This window comes from Poecilia reticulata, linkage group LG10 (assembly GCF_000633615.1).
Source record: "Poecilia reticulata strain Guanapo linkage group LG10, Guppy_female_1.0+MT, whole genome shotgun sequence".
NCBI lineage: Eukaryota > Metazoa > Chordata > Actinopteri > Cyprinodontiformes > Poeciliidae > Poecilia > Poecilia reticulata.
In genome coordinates this window covers 19,302,583-19,320,166 of record NC_024340.1, presented here as the reverse complement: position 1 = coordinate 19,320,166, position 17,584 = coordinate 19,302,583, and the positions used below count along the sequence as shown (strand labels likewise).

Genomic DNA, 17,584 nt, shown 5'->3' with positions numbered 1-17,584 from the left:
AGTCGTCATTAGGAGAGGTTAAAGAGGTTTTTGGATACTTCAATAGAATCGATTACAGTTCTGATCCGCACTGCTTTAATGAATGTTTGAAAAGACATACATCTAAAAACATTCAACACAGTTTGTAATAGACAATACTACCACTGACAAAACGCACTAAATAAAAAAAAATCTTTAAAAGATCCTTCAAAAGTTTGGAATTTTGTTCTTTAGCTGAATATTAGACTTTTATTTTGGCGGGGCAAACCAAGTTCTTCCGGCTCATTCTCGAAGCGCTTTTTTTTCTGGTGGACGTCACATCCCCAAACAGATAGCTTGTGCTCTTCTATGGGACATCCCCTGATGTTAATTCAATTTCTCTACTACTTTAACAAATAAAATATAGCCAGGTTTCACTGAAACATGGCTGGTTTACCTCCGGGGGACCCGCAGCTGGTCTCAATGATCGTCAGTCATTTAAAAACACAGGGACTCTTCGACCAGTTCAGGAGGGACTGTCTAGCAGACGTTGATACAAAGGTAACGGTCGAAATCATAACTTCTTCTGTATCAGTGTTTATACTGCTCATGAAAAGATTATAGTTTAAGTAGATGTTCTGTTGTGTTTTATTAGTATTTTCAATCCGTATCATGTTTACTAAATATATTTTGCTAGTTCCTCAATGTGAGCTCTTTTTCCCTCATCGGATTTGTCTCAAAATGACTCTACAATTTTATTTGAATCTCAATTAGTTGTAAATGAAAAATACAAGATTATTAAATCTTTACAGAACCCACCGCATTGTACTTGTGACAATGAGTTTCTTGGGGTCCTCAAGCAACTACTGTCAACATGCCCACTTTGTAGATGACTTTGTAGCTTTTAGTTTGTCTGTGAGTGGATATTTGCGAAATACTTGTGATTAATGTTTTGCAGCCAGCTTACTTGAACCTGAAGCAAAGAGTGGACAACTTTGTCTCCAATCACCTCTCTAATCACACATGGAGCCCTCATCTGAACAAAAACCAGTTGAGAAACAACATCCGGCAGCTCGTTCTGCAGTAAGGGGAAAAACTGTACATTTTCTTATATCTTTTTTTTTTTTAAGAAAACACGTTTTTTTTTAATAATCAGTACTTTTGAAGCCAGATATTTATCATAAAGGCATGGTATTTTATTCCATCAGCCAGAACGTTTTAGTCACTTTTATTACTTCTTCAAAGTCAGAAACATACATACACTAAGATTACTCTTGACACAATTTTCCTCAAAGTACCACGTTTATCTGAAAGTATAAACCACATGAGAATGGACACATTGCTGTTTAGGCAGGAGGCGGTGGCTACTATTTCCAAAAAATACACTTTTTTTTTCCCGCACAAAAGGAAAAGACCTCTTGAAAATCCTGGCTGAAGCTGCTACAAGTGTCATTATACACAGCAAAGAAAGTTCAAATAGACAGCAGCACGAGAAAAGAATATTATGTAAAAGTATTGAAGCAACATCTCAAGAGCCATCGGGTCTTCCTCAGCATAACACAACACGCAAAGTGGCGTTATGAAAATGAAATTAGTTCTAACATTTAGGAAATTGAAATAATTTAGCTGATCTAAAACAGGAACATTTTTGTCTGGTTTAATCTCAGACAGTGAAAAAAAGAGTAGTGGTGTATAGTTTTTTTTTTTTTTTTTTTGATGCAATCTTTGTTAATATTTGGTTTCAGTTACATGAATATGTGATTTTCTGACACTTGTATTTGTTTCCCTCACAGATCTGGAATGCTGGAGCAGGGGGTGGACAGGATTGTGGCCCAGGTGGTTGATCCCAAAGTCAATCACATCTTCAGGCCGCAGGTGGAGAGGGTGGTCCGTGAATTTCTGTCTCCGGGCAGCTGCCCGGAGGAGCCGCCACTTCCTCTGACACCAGCAGAGATCAAGACGGACAGCAGCGTTCCTGAACAACGTATGTAACTTTTCCTAAATTCCCTTGATGCTTTCTATGACTGCAGAATAATCTCTTTCTGTTTACTCTGCTACAAAATTCACAAATGGTCTTAAACGCGTATTGATTTGTCCACAGCTTCATCATCAGCTTCAACTCCCGGCAGCAACGCCATGTCCATCCTGGATACCATAACTTCTCTTAATCAGGAGGCAAACGTCAGGACCAGCTCAGCAGCCGAAAGAGGCGGTAAAACCCAAGTTCTGGATGAACCAATGGAGCTGGTGGAGGAAAACGAGCAAGACATGGAGGTTGTTGAAGAAAGTGACGATAACCAGGAAGGAAGGGCGCTGGAGGAGGCAGTGGGAGGAGAAATCCAAACAGCGGAAGTGAAGACAGAGAACTTAGAAGAGCAGATGGAAGAGGAAAAAGAACAACTAAAAGAGGAGGTTAAAACTGAGGAGGAGGAAGCAGGAGCTCCGGCGCAAGCAGAGGAAAAGAAAGAAAAACCTACAAGCAAAGTGAGTGAGAAGGTCTCGGATGAGAAGTCTGATGATGAGGGAGTGAAATCTACGAGTCAAGCCAAGCAGAAAGCCAGAGAGCGGATCAAAGAGGGTGAGCTCCCTTTATTTTTATGTTGTATGGACAAACAACTGCATAATTCACTGAGTACAGTACATTTGTGTTAATAGAGATATTTATTTTCTTGTTTTTCAATCAAAGTTCTTAATAAACCATTTCATTATACTTGTTTTTTTTTTTTTAAAGAAGGGTGTTTCCACTACAAACATAACATTTTGTGACATAATTTTTAATTCTCATGTTTTAAATGTGTTCATTCATTGATTAGTTTTGGAAAGTTAAAGAAAAGGAAATAATTTATTATCAAATCTAGCTATTTTCCTACTATTTTATTTCTAAGATATCGTTTATATTCTTGTTGTAGAAATGATAGAAATATTACAGTCTCTTCCTGGAGGCGTTTACAAACCTTGGTGCCTTATTACAAGGGGGCTATTCTTATGAAGCAAGTAGGTGGATAGATGTATTTGTGGCTGATCAGATCGGCCCGGGTTCAGTTATTGAAAGGAAGTAAGAGATGGGTCAAAAATCTTTGCTGCCGCTCCTACCTCTGGTCATGAGGTGTGGATGAGGACCAAAAGAACGAGATCAGTAGAGATCTAGTCCATATACCAATATGTTTTTTTCAGGCTAAACAAAGATTTGATATGATTGTGTTTATTTGGTTTGCAGAATACTCTTTGGAGGACTCGGACCTCGAAGGCCTGAGTGACATCACGGTGAGCTCCGTCCACACCAGCGACCTTTCCTCTTTCGAGGAGGAAAGTGACGTGGAGGAGCAGCTCTCCGATTCTTCCGAAGAGGGCCAGCTTCCGCCAGATGGTCTCTGCCTCCAGTTCTTCATTTTTGCTAAAATAATTTGAAACTTTTTATAAAGAGTCAGAGTTAGAGCTTTTTTGTTCTAGTGTGCATGTTGATTTGTCTGCAGATGAAGGTGAGAAAGCGGAGAGGAAACACACCAGTGAGGACGCGGAAGCCGAAGACAGGGAGCGTAAACCCCGCCGTAAAGCATATGTCCACAAACCCTTCCTCTACTCTCGTTACTATAGCGACTCGGATGATGAGGTCACTGTGGAGGAGCGTCGCAGATCTGCTGTGAGTTCACAAAAAATGTGGTTTAAACGACCAGAACTTTTGTTTTTCATGTTGATAGTACATTTTTAAGCTGCGCGGTCGCACAAAGAAAATGTAAATTTTTTGATTTGTTGATTTATCAGGCAAAAGACAAAGAAGAAAGGCTACTGAAGAGGCAGCAGAACAGAGAGCGAATGGAGGAGAAGCGCAAACAGAAAGCTGTGCAGGCTGAAGAGCAAGGTGAGTTTATTTGGGTCTTTGTCTTGGAATGATGCGTAAAAGGAACATTCTTCGTACAATTTCAACCAAAACACACAAATGTAATTTTTGTTTTAGAGCATCTGTTATTTCCAATTAATTTACCCTCAATCCAGGCTTTAATTAGGTCAACATTACCCCAACAATTACTTTTCTACACTCTTTATTTCATTCCCACATTTTCTAGTTAAATAGTTGGACATGCTTTGTCATATTCCAGTTACAAACTTCAATGTATTGTAGTGACATTTTCTATGAAGTGGAATGAAAATAATACATGTTTTTTTTATTGTTTATTTATTTATTTTTTTGTATTTAAATTTTTGACCTATTAAGTATTTTTGGTCTAGTTTACAGTGCAAACATCTTAATACACTTGAAATAATATAAACTACTTTGTTGTAAGTAAATAATTCCTCAATATTGAAAATAACTAGTTCCATATTGTTTGCCTTATAATAAGACAATTTTTCCCATGTTATAAGTACGAAGAATCTGCCAGTTGAATTAAAACCTTTTCATCAATATGAAGTTATTATTGGCCTACTTTTATATCTTGCTGAAAAGTTACTGTGAGTTACTTTTGTCTTATTTCAAGTGTTAGTATTTCAAATACTTAGTAAGATTTTATATGTTGTCAGTGTAACAGAAAACACGTGGAAGAAAGCCGAAACCTTGTTATATCATAGCTTGTTCATGTGTTTGAATGGCCTAGTCAAAGTTCAGACTTTTATCTCCAAGAATCTGTGAAAAGACTAGAAAATTGATGTTCACAGATGGACTCCTTCCGACCAGAGCGTGACTGAGACGAGCTAAATTCAAATATTTTGCACACGTCTTAAAGTGTTGAATACCATGTTGTAATTTCCTTTGCTGTGTGAATCTACTGCATCATTTAGCATCTTTTTATCTTAAACAGACAGCAAAAAAGCAAAGATTTCTGACGCTGCTGGAGTGGAGAGCCCTAAGGCCAAAGAAGCCCGCAAAGAGAAGAAGGTCCTGGAGAAAAAAATGGCGCTCAACAGGAAGAGGAAACTAGACTCAAGGTGTGTTACTAGAAGCTCCACTTCTAAAAACAGCAAGCACTTTAGATTTTTTTTTTTGATGATTTCTAAGCTTTAAAAATGTTGTAAATGTCTTCCAGAAAAGAGGGAGATGTTTCAAGCAAGAAAAAAGGAGAAGCAGGAGAAATATCCCGGAAAGTGGTATGAGAACGCCAACAGAAAGAGGATCAAACATGTTTGTCATTTGGATAGGTGAGCTGTTACAAACCTCCATTTTGTCCTGTTGTTTTGAAATCCAGGAAGTGAAACCCTTGAATTCAAAGACCCCACAAGCTAAACTAGTGAGACATCTGTCCGAGTCTGCCTCGTCTGACGACCGACTTGGGCGGACGAGTGGCGGTGTCTCTGAAGATTCCTGCGACACAAAGAAGCTTCCTGACAAAAGCCAGACTCACTCCTTCATCCTGGATCTGGAACAAGGCTCCCAAGAGGCACTCAAGCATCGCTCGTTTGGAAAATTTGACCGTCTGCCCCGCAAAGAACGCAAGGAGAAGGAGCGCAGTCAGTCTGATGAACGTTCCAAGCTCAAACAGAAACACGAGAAGAAATCTGAGCATCCGGTGGAAGAACCTCTGCAGAAGGACAGCAGTGCTAAAGTTTCTTCTGAAGAAAAAGTCGAGAAGAAGCTTAAGGTCAAAACTGAGAAGAAAATCTCTGGAAGTACTCGAGAAGGAAAGGTGACAGAAGACGGCACTGACGAAGGAGGGGCTAAAGATGCCAGGAAGATAAAAGGAGGGTCTGTGGAGAAGGAGAAAATAAGAGAAAAAGAGAAGAGCAAAGAAAAGGAAAAAGCTAAATTGGACAAATCTGCCTTTAAAAGTGATCTGAAGCAGCTGCTTCGCCCAGATTCTGCAGGGTCCTCTGAGGATCGCTCTGACAAGGAGCCTGGCTCTGACGTCAAGAAGAGAGAGAAACACTCCAAGGAAGGGTTGAAAAGGTCAAAGAGTCACTCTGAGGACAGGCCAGGAGACAAACCCAAATCTAAGCTAGACTGTGAGAAAGAACGGAGTAAAGCAGAGAGTCAGAAGACACAGAAACCAAACACCGAAGCTGACAAAGATCCTAAAAAAGCTAAGCCTGCAGATAAAGAGAAGAGTGCAGAAAAACCAAAGGCAAAATCCAAAGAAGAGGGAAAGTCTTCACTCTTAGTGAAGACAGAAAAGAAATCTCAAAGTCCCGATGTCAGAAGCGCTGGAGGATCTGCTGTCTGTAAACCTGAAGCAGCAAAAGAGAAGAAAAAAGATGGAAACACTAAAGAGCAGAAGAAAGTGTCTGAAGACGCCTCACATGAGAAACCAGAGCTTAAAATTTCTAAGAAGAAGCTGGAGAAGAAGGACAAAGTTCCAGAAAAGAAGGGCGAGAGTCCAGAAGACAAACCACAGAAAGACGACGGAGCGGAAACCTCGGATCAATCCGCCAAGTCTTCAGCCGTCGAGATGGAAGATCCACCGAAGAAACAACATCCTCTACAAGACACGAACACCGAGTCTGATCCTGTCGCCGCCACGGTCGCCACGTCCTTCTCAGACGACACCTGCGACGCTTTAAGTGACATCACCCCGGAGCCGTCCGAGGGAGAGACGGAGTCACGGCTCTGTGAGATGCCGGGGGTACCGGCCGAGGCCGACGCCCTGCTGGCGCTCATGGACGTCTGTACGTCAGCCGAGGCCAGGCTTCCATCTGCAGGCCTGAAAGAGGTAGTGACTCCCGAGATGGAGCTTCAGGACGCCGACATGAAGATGAAGGAGGCCGCTCTGACGCTGCTCTCCATGGATCCGGACAGCACGGTTTCATCCGCCCTAATTGTCCAAGACATGAGGGGGGAGTCGCCGCGGCGTTCGCCGGATCCACAGCAGATTGAAACGGCCGCAACCGAGGAGGAGAAGCGGGTCACTCCAGTGGAGCTCAATCAAGCAAGTCAGCAATCAGCAGCCACAGAAGAAGACGCCCTTTTCTCTCCAGAGGAAGAGTCTCTTCAAACTGAGCCTGAAACTACTGCATCTCAACAAGCTGCATCAGGCGAAGAAGAGATGCAGCTCTCTCCAGTGGAGGTAGCGCCGCAGGTTCAGCTTCATCCCACTGAAACTACGCTATCCGCAACAGGCGAGGAGGAGAATCCACCAAATGCAGCAAGTGGCAATGAAACCATAGCAACAGCATTTCCACAAGACGCTGCGGCTGAAGAGGAGAATCGGCTTTCTCCCGGTCAAACAGAATCAGAAGATGAGCTCACTGCAACTGAAGCTGCAGCTGAAGCCGCGTCTCCACAAACTGAAGCGGTGAAGCCGCCCTCTCCAGTGGAGGCAGAACCTCCAACTGAGCCTGTTGCAGCTGAAGTCTCAGTGGATGCACCTCAACAAGCTGTTGCACATGAAGAGGAAAGTCAAGCGTCTCCAGAGGAAACGGCATCTTTAACTGAGTTTACTGCCTCTGAAGCGACACCAGATGCAACTCAACAAACTGCTGCAGCAGGAGAGGAGCAGCAGCTCTCTCCAGTGGAGGCAGCACCTCTAACTGAGCTCACTGAAACTGAAAGATTACCAGCTGCTTCACACCTAGCTGTGGACGAGAAGCAGTTTTCTCCAGTTCAGATGGCACCAGAAGCCGAGCTTCCTGCACCCGTTACGGCATCGGCAGCCTCTCAGCAGGCTGAGAAAGAGAAGCTGGGCTCTCAAGTTCAAACAGCAGCTCAGGTTGAGATGAGTCCCACTGAACCTTCATCATCTGCGTCTCAACTTACTGCTACAGGTTTGTAGAAATGAATAAATCATTGAAGCTCAAAGTACCATTTTTTTTATTCCATAAAGTAGTCAATGAATACAATTTAAAAAATATTGACAAGATATTTTTCTAATGCTATAAGTGGAAAAAAAATCTTCCAATGGAACTGATAATTTTTGTCAGTATTACAGAATTATTGACTTAAAACAAGCTCTTAAAAAAGTTACTTGTAACTTGCATCTGTTTATGGACGACTCAGAACACTCAGAATCCAAGACGGACACCGTTGAGTCGGACATGTCGGAGACGGCTCCACCGCCGGTAATTAAAGAAGCTTTAAATCACCGAAACATTCAGTGGTATTAACACTGCTATCAGTGGAAAAACTATGGCTGTGTTTCTCTACAGGAGGATGAATCCACTTCAGACAAACGTCCAGCTCATTTTGAGGATGAAGTAATGGAAGCTGGTGAGATTTCAGCAGACGGAATAATAATAATAGCAGCACCAGCAGACAAAGATGAGGGTAAATTCTTAAACATGGTTTTTATTCTACTTTTGTTTGCCGTTTAGATCTTCTGAAATAGGCTTTCGGTTTGACAACCTTTTTTTCCCGATCAGCGTTGTTACCTGTTGTTGAGCCAGAAACGGGAGAAATCACCAGCAGCAGAGAGAGCTCGGTTTCTGACTCCACTCAGCAAATCTCCCAGATCCCCAGTAAAACTGGTGAGTTTTACTTCCTGGCGGACTGATGTTGACTTGAACGTTTCAGCTGCCATTTTCTTGTATTAACCTTGTCTTGTCCTAAAGAACAAGAAGAACAAAATGCTGCAGTCCCAGAAACCAGCAACGAGGTGAGCAGAGAACAACGCTACGGCGAAACAAATATAACTTACTTTGGTTCATTTCAAGGATAAGTTCTGACACTTATCAACTTTTAAATTCTAGGGAGTGAAGGGAGAAGGGGAGGAAAACCAGACAAAAGATGATCAGTGTAAGGTTTCATCAAATACGCTGTTTTTATTGAATCAAAGAATTGTGTTTAGCCACTTATTTTTAATCATATTCATATATAGGTGAAACTCAGAGTAAAACAGTGGAAGAGGATAGTGAAAATAACCAGACAAGGACTGATGATTGTAAGAGAAAATTATTCCAGTTTTATCAAATTCATTCTTTATTTAAATGAAAAAAAAAATAGTAAGGAATTATTTTCCTTTCTTATGTAGGTGAACCTGAGAGTAAGACACCAGAGGGAGGTGATATGGAAAAGGTAAGTCATAGTCTTTTTATTAGCTCTAAAGTTTGCTCCAACCAATCGTAATCATTATTATTATAATTTATATGTATTTCTCTGCTTCAACTTGGTGTAGATGGAAGTTGACATATCTGACAAAGCTGAGTCTGGAGAAACAAACCCGGAGGCCAAATTAGTGAAACAAATCAGTGAGTCCAATGTTTATTTTTCTATTCTTGCATATGATTCTATGTTTAAGTCTGATTTTTCTCTTCCTCCTGCAAAATATTCTTCCTTTTGCACTTAATCTATTTTTGCTGTATCTGCCTGGACCTTGCAGGTAATGTCTCGAGCACAGACAGTCAGGGAGATGGGAAGAGCTCAGACGTGTCAGAAAAGGTGGGCTGCTTAACATCCAGCTTTATATTTTTAAGTGAAAATATTTGTCTGATGACTCGGCTTTCATCAGGAACAATTTTGTTTTACAGGAAGAGAAGACTGAAAGAAGAAGAGGACGTAAGAGAAAGCTTTCAGTTAAAAGTGGTACGTTTAGTTTCGTTTATTATTATACTTTTATCAAACTTTAAGCTTCCGAAGCTTTTGTTTTGGCTCTATTTGAAACATTTTTAAATACAAGAAATTAATTAATACTAACGAGGTAGATTGAAATATTACCTCGCGTGTCTTTAAGTTAGCGTTTGGAAAATGTCAGTTTTAACAGAGCATCACTCTACCAGCACCGTCCTTTACAGTTTGTATGGTGATCTGTTTCTGAAATGTTAGTTTCACAACAAATGTACTGAGACTCGCTAAAACACTTCAGTGTTACAAAATCCAACAACAGGAAACATCACCGTATGCATCATAACAGAAAATCCATCTAAATAAAAATATCAACAATGAATGTGGGCGAAATTGAGCCATAGTGAAGTTCTGCTGTTATTTTTCACACAGCAGACGGCACCAAGGATGAAAAGGATGAACAGCGGTGTGTTGAGGCAAGTCTGATCTGTTGATCAGATTTTAGTTTTATTGTCAAAAAAACATTGAGGTTAAAACGTTGGGGTTATGTTATCTTAAATCATTAGGAAAGTGAGCAGGAGGTAAAAACACCTCGCAGAGGGCGATCGTCCAGAAACGCGGAGCAGCTGGAGAAGGAGCAACAGAAAGAAGGGGAGAGATCGGAGAAGACGCCGGGTCGCAGAGGAAGGCGTCCAGGAGCCGGAGCTAAAGAGGCAACAGACGGTGGGTCGGCCATGTTTGATAAAGAAGATATTTCAAATTTGAAAACGATGACATTACAAACAAACACAATTTTGACAATGAGGCATATAGTTGAGATTCTCTTGACCTAAAAACAAATTAACATTTTTATTAATGCCTACATCATTCTGTGCCATTTTTTGCCCCAATAATAAGAAAGTGAAATGGTAAAATGAAGTGTGATTTCTCTTCTCTCTGGTAGTGTTTTTGACTATGTTACAGCTGACTCTGTTAGCAGGTTGACCTGTCCTTGGAGGACTGGGTAATGTTTGAGTTTCTGTTCTCTGATGTTTTTGTCAAAATTTTTAACTTTAGATAATCAGGAGGAAAACGAAGCAAAAGTCGAGGACAGCGCTGGTCAGACAGCATCGCTCAAAGAAGCGGAAAAAGAAGAGGTTGGTTCAGAATATGATGTATTTATGTGGAGCTGCAGCTTTTATAGCAAGTGTTTTGCTCATAATAATCACATAATGCATAAGAAATGTACTAAATTTTGAACTGCAAAACTTCAAATGCCTTCATTTCCTTAAAAAAAGTTTCACTTTTAACCTTTTCAGAGCCCTGAATATAAATGTGAAGCACAGAAAAGTAATCAAAGCCAAAGCGAAGTCAGCCTGCCTTCTCCTGCTGCAGACGAACTTGAAGTTACTGGAAAGTCAGACCCCCAGGAGAGCGGCGACACGCGTGAGTTTGTTTTACTATCACAGTGGGGCTAATTTTAGTTTATTCGGCAAAGTGAAGCTCTTGAGTTGAGAAGGAAACGCTGGTAGCGGTTCAAAATCACAGAAAAAAAAAAGCCTGTTATGTGATTAGAAAGAATTCCCTCCTCTTGTGTGGAAATGTGTGGATTCAGGCTGACTGAAATGCAAACTGGGCTTCTGCAGGCGCTAAAGTTGCGTATGAAGAATGAAAACTGTGTTCCTGGGGACATAAAACGTGATTTTTTTTTGTAATTAATCGGAGAACTCTGGACTTCTTTTACTGAGACCACAGACTCCCTTTAATTAGCCAAAATGTTTTAGATCATTTATCCCACATTTCACTTGCATGTAAAGTGTAAATGTGTCTTTAGAAACAGTTTTCGCTGTTGAGCCTCAGCAATCTAAGATTAACACAATTCTTCTGATATGAGAAGGAAAAAAGACAAGACAGTCTGAAACCTCAGTCAGAATTACTATCATTGTATGATTTTGACAAATACTCAGTTATGAAATACACTTTTAAAGTAATTAGCTTTTATGGCTCAGAGACGTTATGTGTAACATCTCCAAACTTAAAAATTAACAGTTGATTTTTGCAGTTTTTTTACAAAGAAATTTGCAAAAATCATTTTGCAGTTCTTGGTTATAAACGTTTATTTTATAACCACTTGCAAATCTTTGTATGAGAAGATTTTTTGTCGTTGCACATCATACAGTAGGCCATGTTTAAATTCCAGGTAAACAAGGAGTGAAGAGGAAGAGGTCAGAGGAAACGGAGGAGTCTGGAGAGGTGAGAGGTTTTAATTTTTCTTTTTACTTTTGGACCAAACTGCTGCTGTTGTGTTTTAATTTCCCCAATTTTCAATTCTGCAGGAAACGGAGGCTCAGCAGGGCCTGGCAGAGGGTGAACAAGAACAAAGTGAGGAACAAGATAACAAAAATGAAGATGAGAAACTCATTAAAAAGAAATAAAGCATAGATTGCTTACTGTGGTGTTACGGATGAATCCTTATAAAACATAAAACGTTTTTTCCCCCCGAGCAGTCTCCACCTCTCAGAGCCATTCAGAAGATGTGAAAGAGGAAAGCTGCAGTGAGAAGAAGCCAGATAATGTATGTTGGCAATGAAATAGAAACTTCCGATTATATTTAGCTGCCAATTTTAATACGTTCTGTTATTAGTACTTCTCTTTTATGTGGAAATCTATTTTTGATCAGTCTGCGGAGCAGCAAGACCCAGAGGCAGCTCCAAAGAAACGGAGGGGACGGCCACCAAAGGCAGCTGCTGTTGCTGCTGCCGCCGCCGCAGATGATTCAGGTAAATAAAGAAGAAAAATAACAGAGCAAAACATTTAAAATATTTTTTAGCTCTATTTATGCAATCCGCGCACTCCCTCAAAAGAACAAAAACAAAATTGGGTTTGATATTTTAAAATCTCTACTTTGATGTGCCTAATAACTTTGATGAAGTTAAGCTGTTTGTGTTGTTAAATGATTTTCAAGACGTCTCTAAACTGACTTTTGCATGTTAAGCTTTAAATTTTAACAATTATTTCTATAGTTAAAAAGGAGAGTGAAAAGGAAAAGGAGCAAAATGATGAAGAGGGGGAGGAAAGCGACAACAAAGAAGACGGGGAGAAGGGAGTTGCAACCAAAACAACGACTCGGTCTGCAGCTCGCCTCGAAGCCGAAAGGTAATTTTAAGTTTTCTCTAATAAATTAACTGTAAAGATCAGCCTCAGCCATGGGTCCCTTTTTCTTAAATCTGCTGGAAAGAGCGAAAGCAAAAACGGACCCGTTCATCTGTGGTGGTACACAAATATCTGATCAGTGAAGGTCTTAATATCTTCAGACTGAAGAACCCATTGACGTCGTTTCATCACATTTAATGAGAGCAGGGAAGATTTAGCACTAAAGCAATAATTTTGTTTTACTGCTCCTCAGAAACAAGCCAAGTAAACCCTCCACCCGGGCGAGTCGACAGAGCGGTAAAGAGGAGACCACAGCTGGCACACGGTGAGTCCGTCTCATTGAGGTTCAGCAGCACCAACGAGCTTTCAGGAGCAGGCGACCAAAAGTGACTGCAACCGGATGCCGTTTCTCCCTAAAAAGAACATTTTATTCAAACGCTTTCCTGGAACCTCGCGTTATTAGTTCCCAGAATGAAAAGAATAAATCTGTCCCGTGAACTGTAGGAAAACAGGTTAAACCCGAGCCGAATTTTTTGATCGGCTTGCTAATGCTTTTTGGAGTCTTTCAAGTGAGAAGCTGTCTATTCCTGTTTTTTAGGGAAAAGAAGTCAAAAATTATTTCTTTTGAGTTTTTCCTGAATTTTCTCTCAGGGGAAAAACCCGCTAATCTTAACAATTATTTGACGCATTCATCTTCAAGTTCAGCTTAGAAACATTAAAAAAGTTCAATACTTAAAAAAAAAAGAAGCAGTTTTTGTTCCAATATTTTTCCTGATTTATTTATTTTATTTTTGTCATACTTTTTTTTACATTAAAGTTGTACATTAATGCTGGAGTCAAGACCGATTTAGCTACTATCAAGATGTCTGACATTTATTTCTTCTTTTTATTCAAAGAATTAAAAGAGTAATATGAATCCAACATGTAATAAATTGATCATAGAAGGTGTAGAATAACAACATTCAGTCAGAAATGCATACAAAGTTCAGGATTTTATGCAAAATAACAGTTTATTGGCATTATTAGGCCATCACTTGTATTCAAACTAAAGTTTAAAATAAAGACATGAAATGAAGAGGCTGTGTGTTATTTGCATTGAATGCACTGCAATAAGGCATGTTTTATGCAGGTCTAAGCATACATTGAAGACCACTGCATTAAAGTCACATATTTCATTAAAACTAAAAGTAGACTTATTTCCTCACGTCAACAAAGTCAAAAAAATATTTTTTGTCATTGAAGAAACTTTATGATTCTGGTTGTGATTGGAAAGATTGCATTTTTATGGTAAAATACATTTTGATTATGTGATTCTTTGTGTCTTTTGAGATTTTTTTTTTTCTGCTGGTTTTTAGAGCAGATTTTTATTTTCTTTATCACAGTTATCTTTCTTTACTCTCGATCTGAAACGGCTTCTTTGAGGGAATTGGTTTCTGGCAAAACTTTGTTATTGTTGTTGTTTCAGTCCATATTTTTGGTGGAAAGTCTTCAGTTTGTGTTCATGTAGCAGGTACTGAGCGACTTCTTCACAAATAACCGTTGAATTAACAAACGTACCTACACTCCGTCCTTGTTTCCCTCCTGCAGCGGGACGAGGGCCCAGGGTTCAGCCAAGGGGGGCCGTAAACCGGAGACTAGCCCCCCTGCTGTGCGAGCACGGGGAGGACAGAAATCAGAGGAGCCCCCTTCGAAGAGAGCCAAACGCTGAGACCTCTGACAGCGGTGGAGCAGCGCACCCCCTCAGTGTTGTTTTTACTCCGCTTATTCAGAGACTTTCGCAGTCAGTCGGCGTTTTGAAACTGTTTGTGCTTCATTGACTGTCAGTATCGAAAGCCTCTGGATGTTATTATGCACTCTGCTCTGATGGCTGAGTGTAAACCAGAGGATCAGTGAGGAATCCCTCAGAATGCTTTCTGCTGCCGCGCGCCCATATGGTTCGGATCACACTCATCATTCCACGGTTTATTCAGTAATTCCCAGTGAACCGGAGCATTTCAGACCAATCAAAGGCCTAATGTGCAGCCGAGCTGAGCTTTGAGATAAATAGGCAGCATCAGAATTAACTGTCAGTCAGCAGAGAGGCCACATCTCAGTCAGACGTCTGTTACCCCGACACACACTTGGTGCTAAAAGCACCCAATCTTTGCTGTGCGTTTTATTTCTTGTTATTCATTCTGTGAATGAAAAGTAAACAGATTTCCCATCACTTTTTTCTTTCTTTCTTTTTTTTTTTTTATATAGCCACTAAAAAAAAGTATTAGTAAAAGAGAGCTGCAGGAGTTTTGATGTAACTGTTGGCATTTTTAACAGCTGCTGCAAATAAAATACAGTTTTTATGCCATAAATCCCAATAAACACATTTGTTTCAGGATTGTAAAGTAGTCGGTAAGAGATTTGTTTTGGTTGTTATGTATATTCACTGTTTTTATAATTTTTTTAGTTGTTTTGTTTTACAATAAATTCTCATCTGGACCTTTTTTGTGAATATCTGCAGATATTTACGTAGTTTTCTTTTTGTATTTATTGTACTAACTTAAGAGAGAAAATATAAGCAACCACTCTATTCACAACATTAACATATCAGTTTATGTTTGAAATGGGATAGGAAGAAGTGCAAAATTATTAATTTCTATCCAAGTATCTCAAAATCAAAGTTGTTCCCGTCTCATCGTGTTGAAGGAGCCATCAGGCATCCTACTTGTTAAAACATTCAACATTGGTCTTAAACATGCCTAACTTTAACATGAAATTACAAGTGACATTTTGTTTTCCTACTGCAAAGAGACATTGTACAACAGACACAAACATGACATGTCCATCAAACCCCCAACTAAATGCCATTTGTAGTAAAATGTCTTTAAATCTTATTTTAAAGTGGGTGATGTTATACATTCCTGTATTTATAGACTGAAGCTATTCCCCAGTATCACTCCACAGATGCGTTCAGTCGTGTATTTCTTTACACACATCAGACAAACATCGCCTGATTAGCTCATAAATGCCTCATAAATTTTCACTGAATTCATAGTTTACAATGCCAAAAGCTCTCGTATACTTTTGAACTTCTCCGTGTTTTGTCACAAACTTGAATGCATTTTACTGGAATTGGATGTGAAAAACCAACACAAAGCTGTGCACAAACGTGAACGGGGAAGAAAATCATATCTGGCTTTCAAAATTTTTACTAGTAAAAATCAAAAGGGGCACATTTATATTCCATCCCATTTAACAGATATATTGATGAAACATCCTTCACAGTAACTACAGCTGCTTGTTTTGGTTTTATTGTCTCTGTAACAGGACTCTCCCCCTATGTGTTTGCAGTGTTTCCTGCATGACTTGTGGCAGGCAGACAGCAAACAGGACTTCTTAGAGCCCTGGATCAGCAACAGTTTTCCTCTTTGCACTCTTCCACAGCGGTTGGGCTTTTAGTGGTGAGAACTGTGGTTCTTTTGAGCTCCTACGCGGTCTTGGCTTTCTCTCTCATTGTCCAGCCTGTATGGAGTTAATTTCCTGCCAAAATGTTGCAAACTAATAAAGCATTATAAACTGTCCTCAAACACTACACACACATAATAAATTTTCTGTTGTAAGATTACCTAAGTCTAGTTCTAATAAAACATATTTCAAATAAAATGAAATATGTAGAACATATTTTATTTGTGTGCAACATTTTGGCAGGAAATTAACTTTGTAAGCCTGTCTGCTTAAGCGGATGTGAGATGGTATGTAACTTTTATTTTTTTTTTAAAGAAAGTTTAAAAAAAATATTTGTTAGAATTATCATTGTCGTAATTGTACAATATGAGACAAATCTGTGAAATTTTTTTAGCTCTTCTGCTTTCTCCTTGTAGACCTGGTGTTAACTGAATAAATACACTGCTATATCAGAAACAACCAATCGGAGCCAGTGGGTGGGTTTTAGCGCTGTCACTCACACTCATGTACGTACTGCTCATCTTCCTTCCCCTCAACCCCTTCTCTCTACTGCTGCAGCTTTTCCATGTCGGCAAAGCCTACCATGAATGCTAAAGCTAGCTGTCCCCTGATGACGGCTGATGAAAGGTTCTCCTGTAACTGTAAGTTGCTTCTCCGTCATTGGTGCGAATACGTGAGCTTGATTGACAGCGATGAGACCTTCCTCTTGGTTCTGATTGACTGTTTTTGACTGGAACCGGTGTATTTATTCAGATGGAAATAGTCACGCTGGGAGGAGGTGGACAGCTCAATCAGTCCACCTCCTCCCAAATGTTGCAAACAAATAAAGCACAGATTCAAGAAAGAAAAGGGAAAGAAGACCACACATTATTTTCACACATTATCCCTCTCCTGTCATGATATAGTGACAGTCTTAAAATGTAAAAAAGTATATTTTCGTAAAGATTACATACTGTAGCTTTAAACTACATACTGCAGCTGTTTCTGATGCTGTTCAGAACAAACCTCAAAGACTTTCACATAAGAGATGGATTTATACAAATTGACTCTTTCCTGATTCGGTGACTTCTGATGGCTATCATTAGCACTGGGTTTTATTTAATGGTATCAGATTTACAGGGGCCGCCGACTACATTTGCTTGAAAAAGTTAAAGGGGGCTTATTATTACTTTTATGAAGATTTAGTTTTTCTCTGTGAAAAGATCAAACGGCGACGCTGATTTATTTTTATTAATTTGCCCTCATTATGTCTGAAACATTATACTCTGTGTTTCCCCAAATGGCTGTGCTGTGTGCCGTGTGCAAATAAGCAACGACCTTAGCCAATCACCTCTGTGCAGAGGAGAAGAGAGGACATTCCTGCCTGCTAATGGAGGATAAAACTGACAAACTCCGAGTGAAATATTCCACCATCATTAACACATTAGAAGCCTTTAATCGCTGCACCTGAACCTTTAGGATCCAGGAGGGAGGGGATGAAAAGCCAGAATTGGACGTTTTTTCCAGCCATTCCTGTGGGCTTGCAGGTTTTTTAGTCGTTAAAGGTGTACCTCTCTCAGGTATTTCCTGATTCTGCAATCCAAGCTCTAAAATATCAGACCAACAAATTAAATTAAAAGGCTTGGATTAGGTTTT

At 39.8% G+C, this 17,584-nt stretch overlaps 1 protein-coding gene across 4 annotated transcripts; it reads left to right on the top strand.

Moving 5' to 3' along the window:
- The first annotated feature begins 258 nt into the window (after window positions 1-258).
- bod1l1 (biorientation of chromosomes in cell division 1-like 1) lies at window positions 259-16,412 on the top strand. Of its 4 annotated transcripts, none has more exons than XM_017307249.1 (31): window positions 259-519; window positions 917-1,041; window positions 1,752-1,942; window positions 2,060-2,536; window positions 3,176-3,325; window positions 3,432-3,598; window positions 3,721-3,817; window positions 4,755-4,881; window positions 4,980-5,040; window positions 5,139-7,647; window positions 7,889-7,941; window positions 8,029-8,146; window positions 8,242-8,346; window positions 8,431-8,474; window positions 8,569-8,614; window positions 8,697-8,759; window positions 8,850-8,893; window positions 8,994-9,066; window positions 9,198-9,256; window positions 9,346-9,400; window positions 9,812-9,855; window positions 9,946-10,102; window positions 10,436-10,515; window positions 10,678-10,804; window positions 11,559-11,611; window positions 11,695-11,740; window positions 11,863-11,933; window positions 12,039-12,138; window positions 12,382-12,514; window positions 12,765-12,836; window positions 14,099-16,412. In XM_017307249.1, the coding sequence occupies exons 1-31, from the start codon at window positions 403-405 to the stop codon at window positions 14,217-14,219; spliced, it is 5,685 nt and encodes a 1,894-aa protein (XP_017162738.1). In that variant the 5' UTR covers window positions 259-402; the 3' UTR covers window positions 14,220-16,412. The 4 variants fall into 4 exon arrangements, with proteins under 4 accessions (XP_017162738.1, XP_017162737.1, XP_008419168.1 ...); XM_017307248.1 differs by having other exon boundaries at window positions 7,880-7,941; window positions 9,815-9,855; XM_008420946.2 differs by having other exon boundaries at window positions 7,880-7,941; window positions 11,866-11,933.
- The last annotated feature ends 1,172 nt before the right edge of the window (window positions 16,413-17,584 follow it).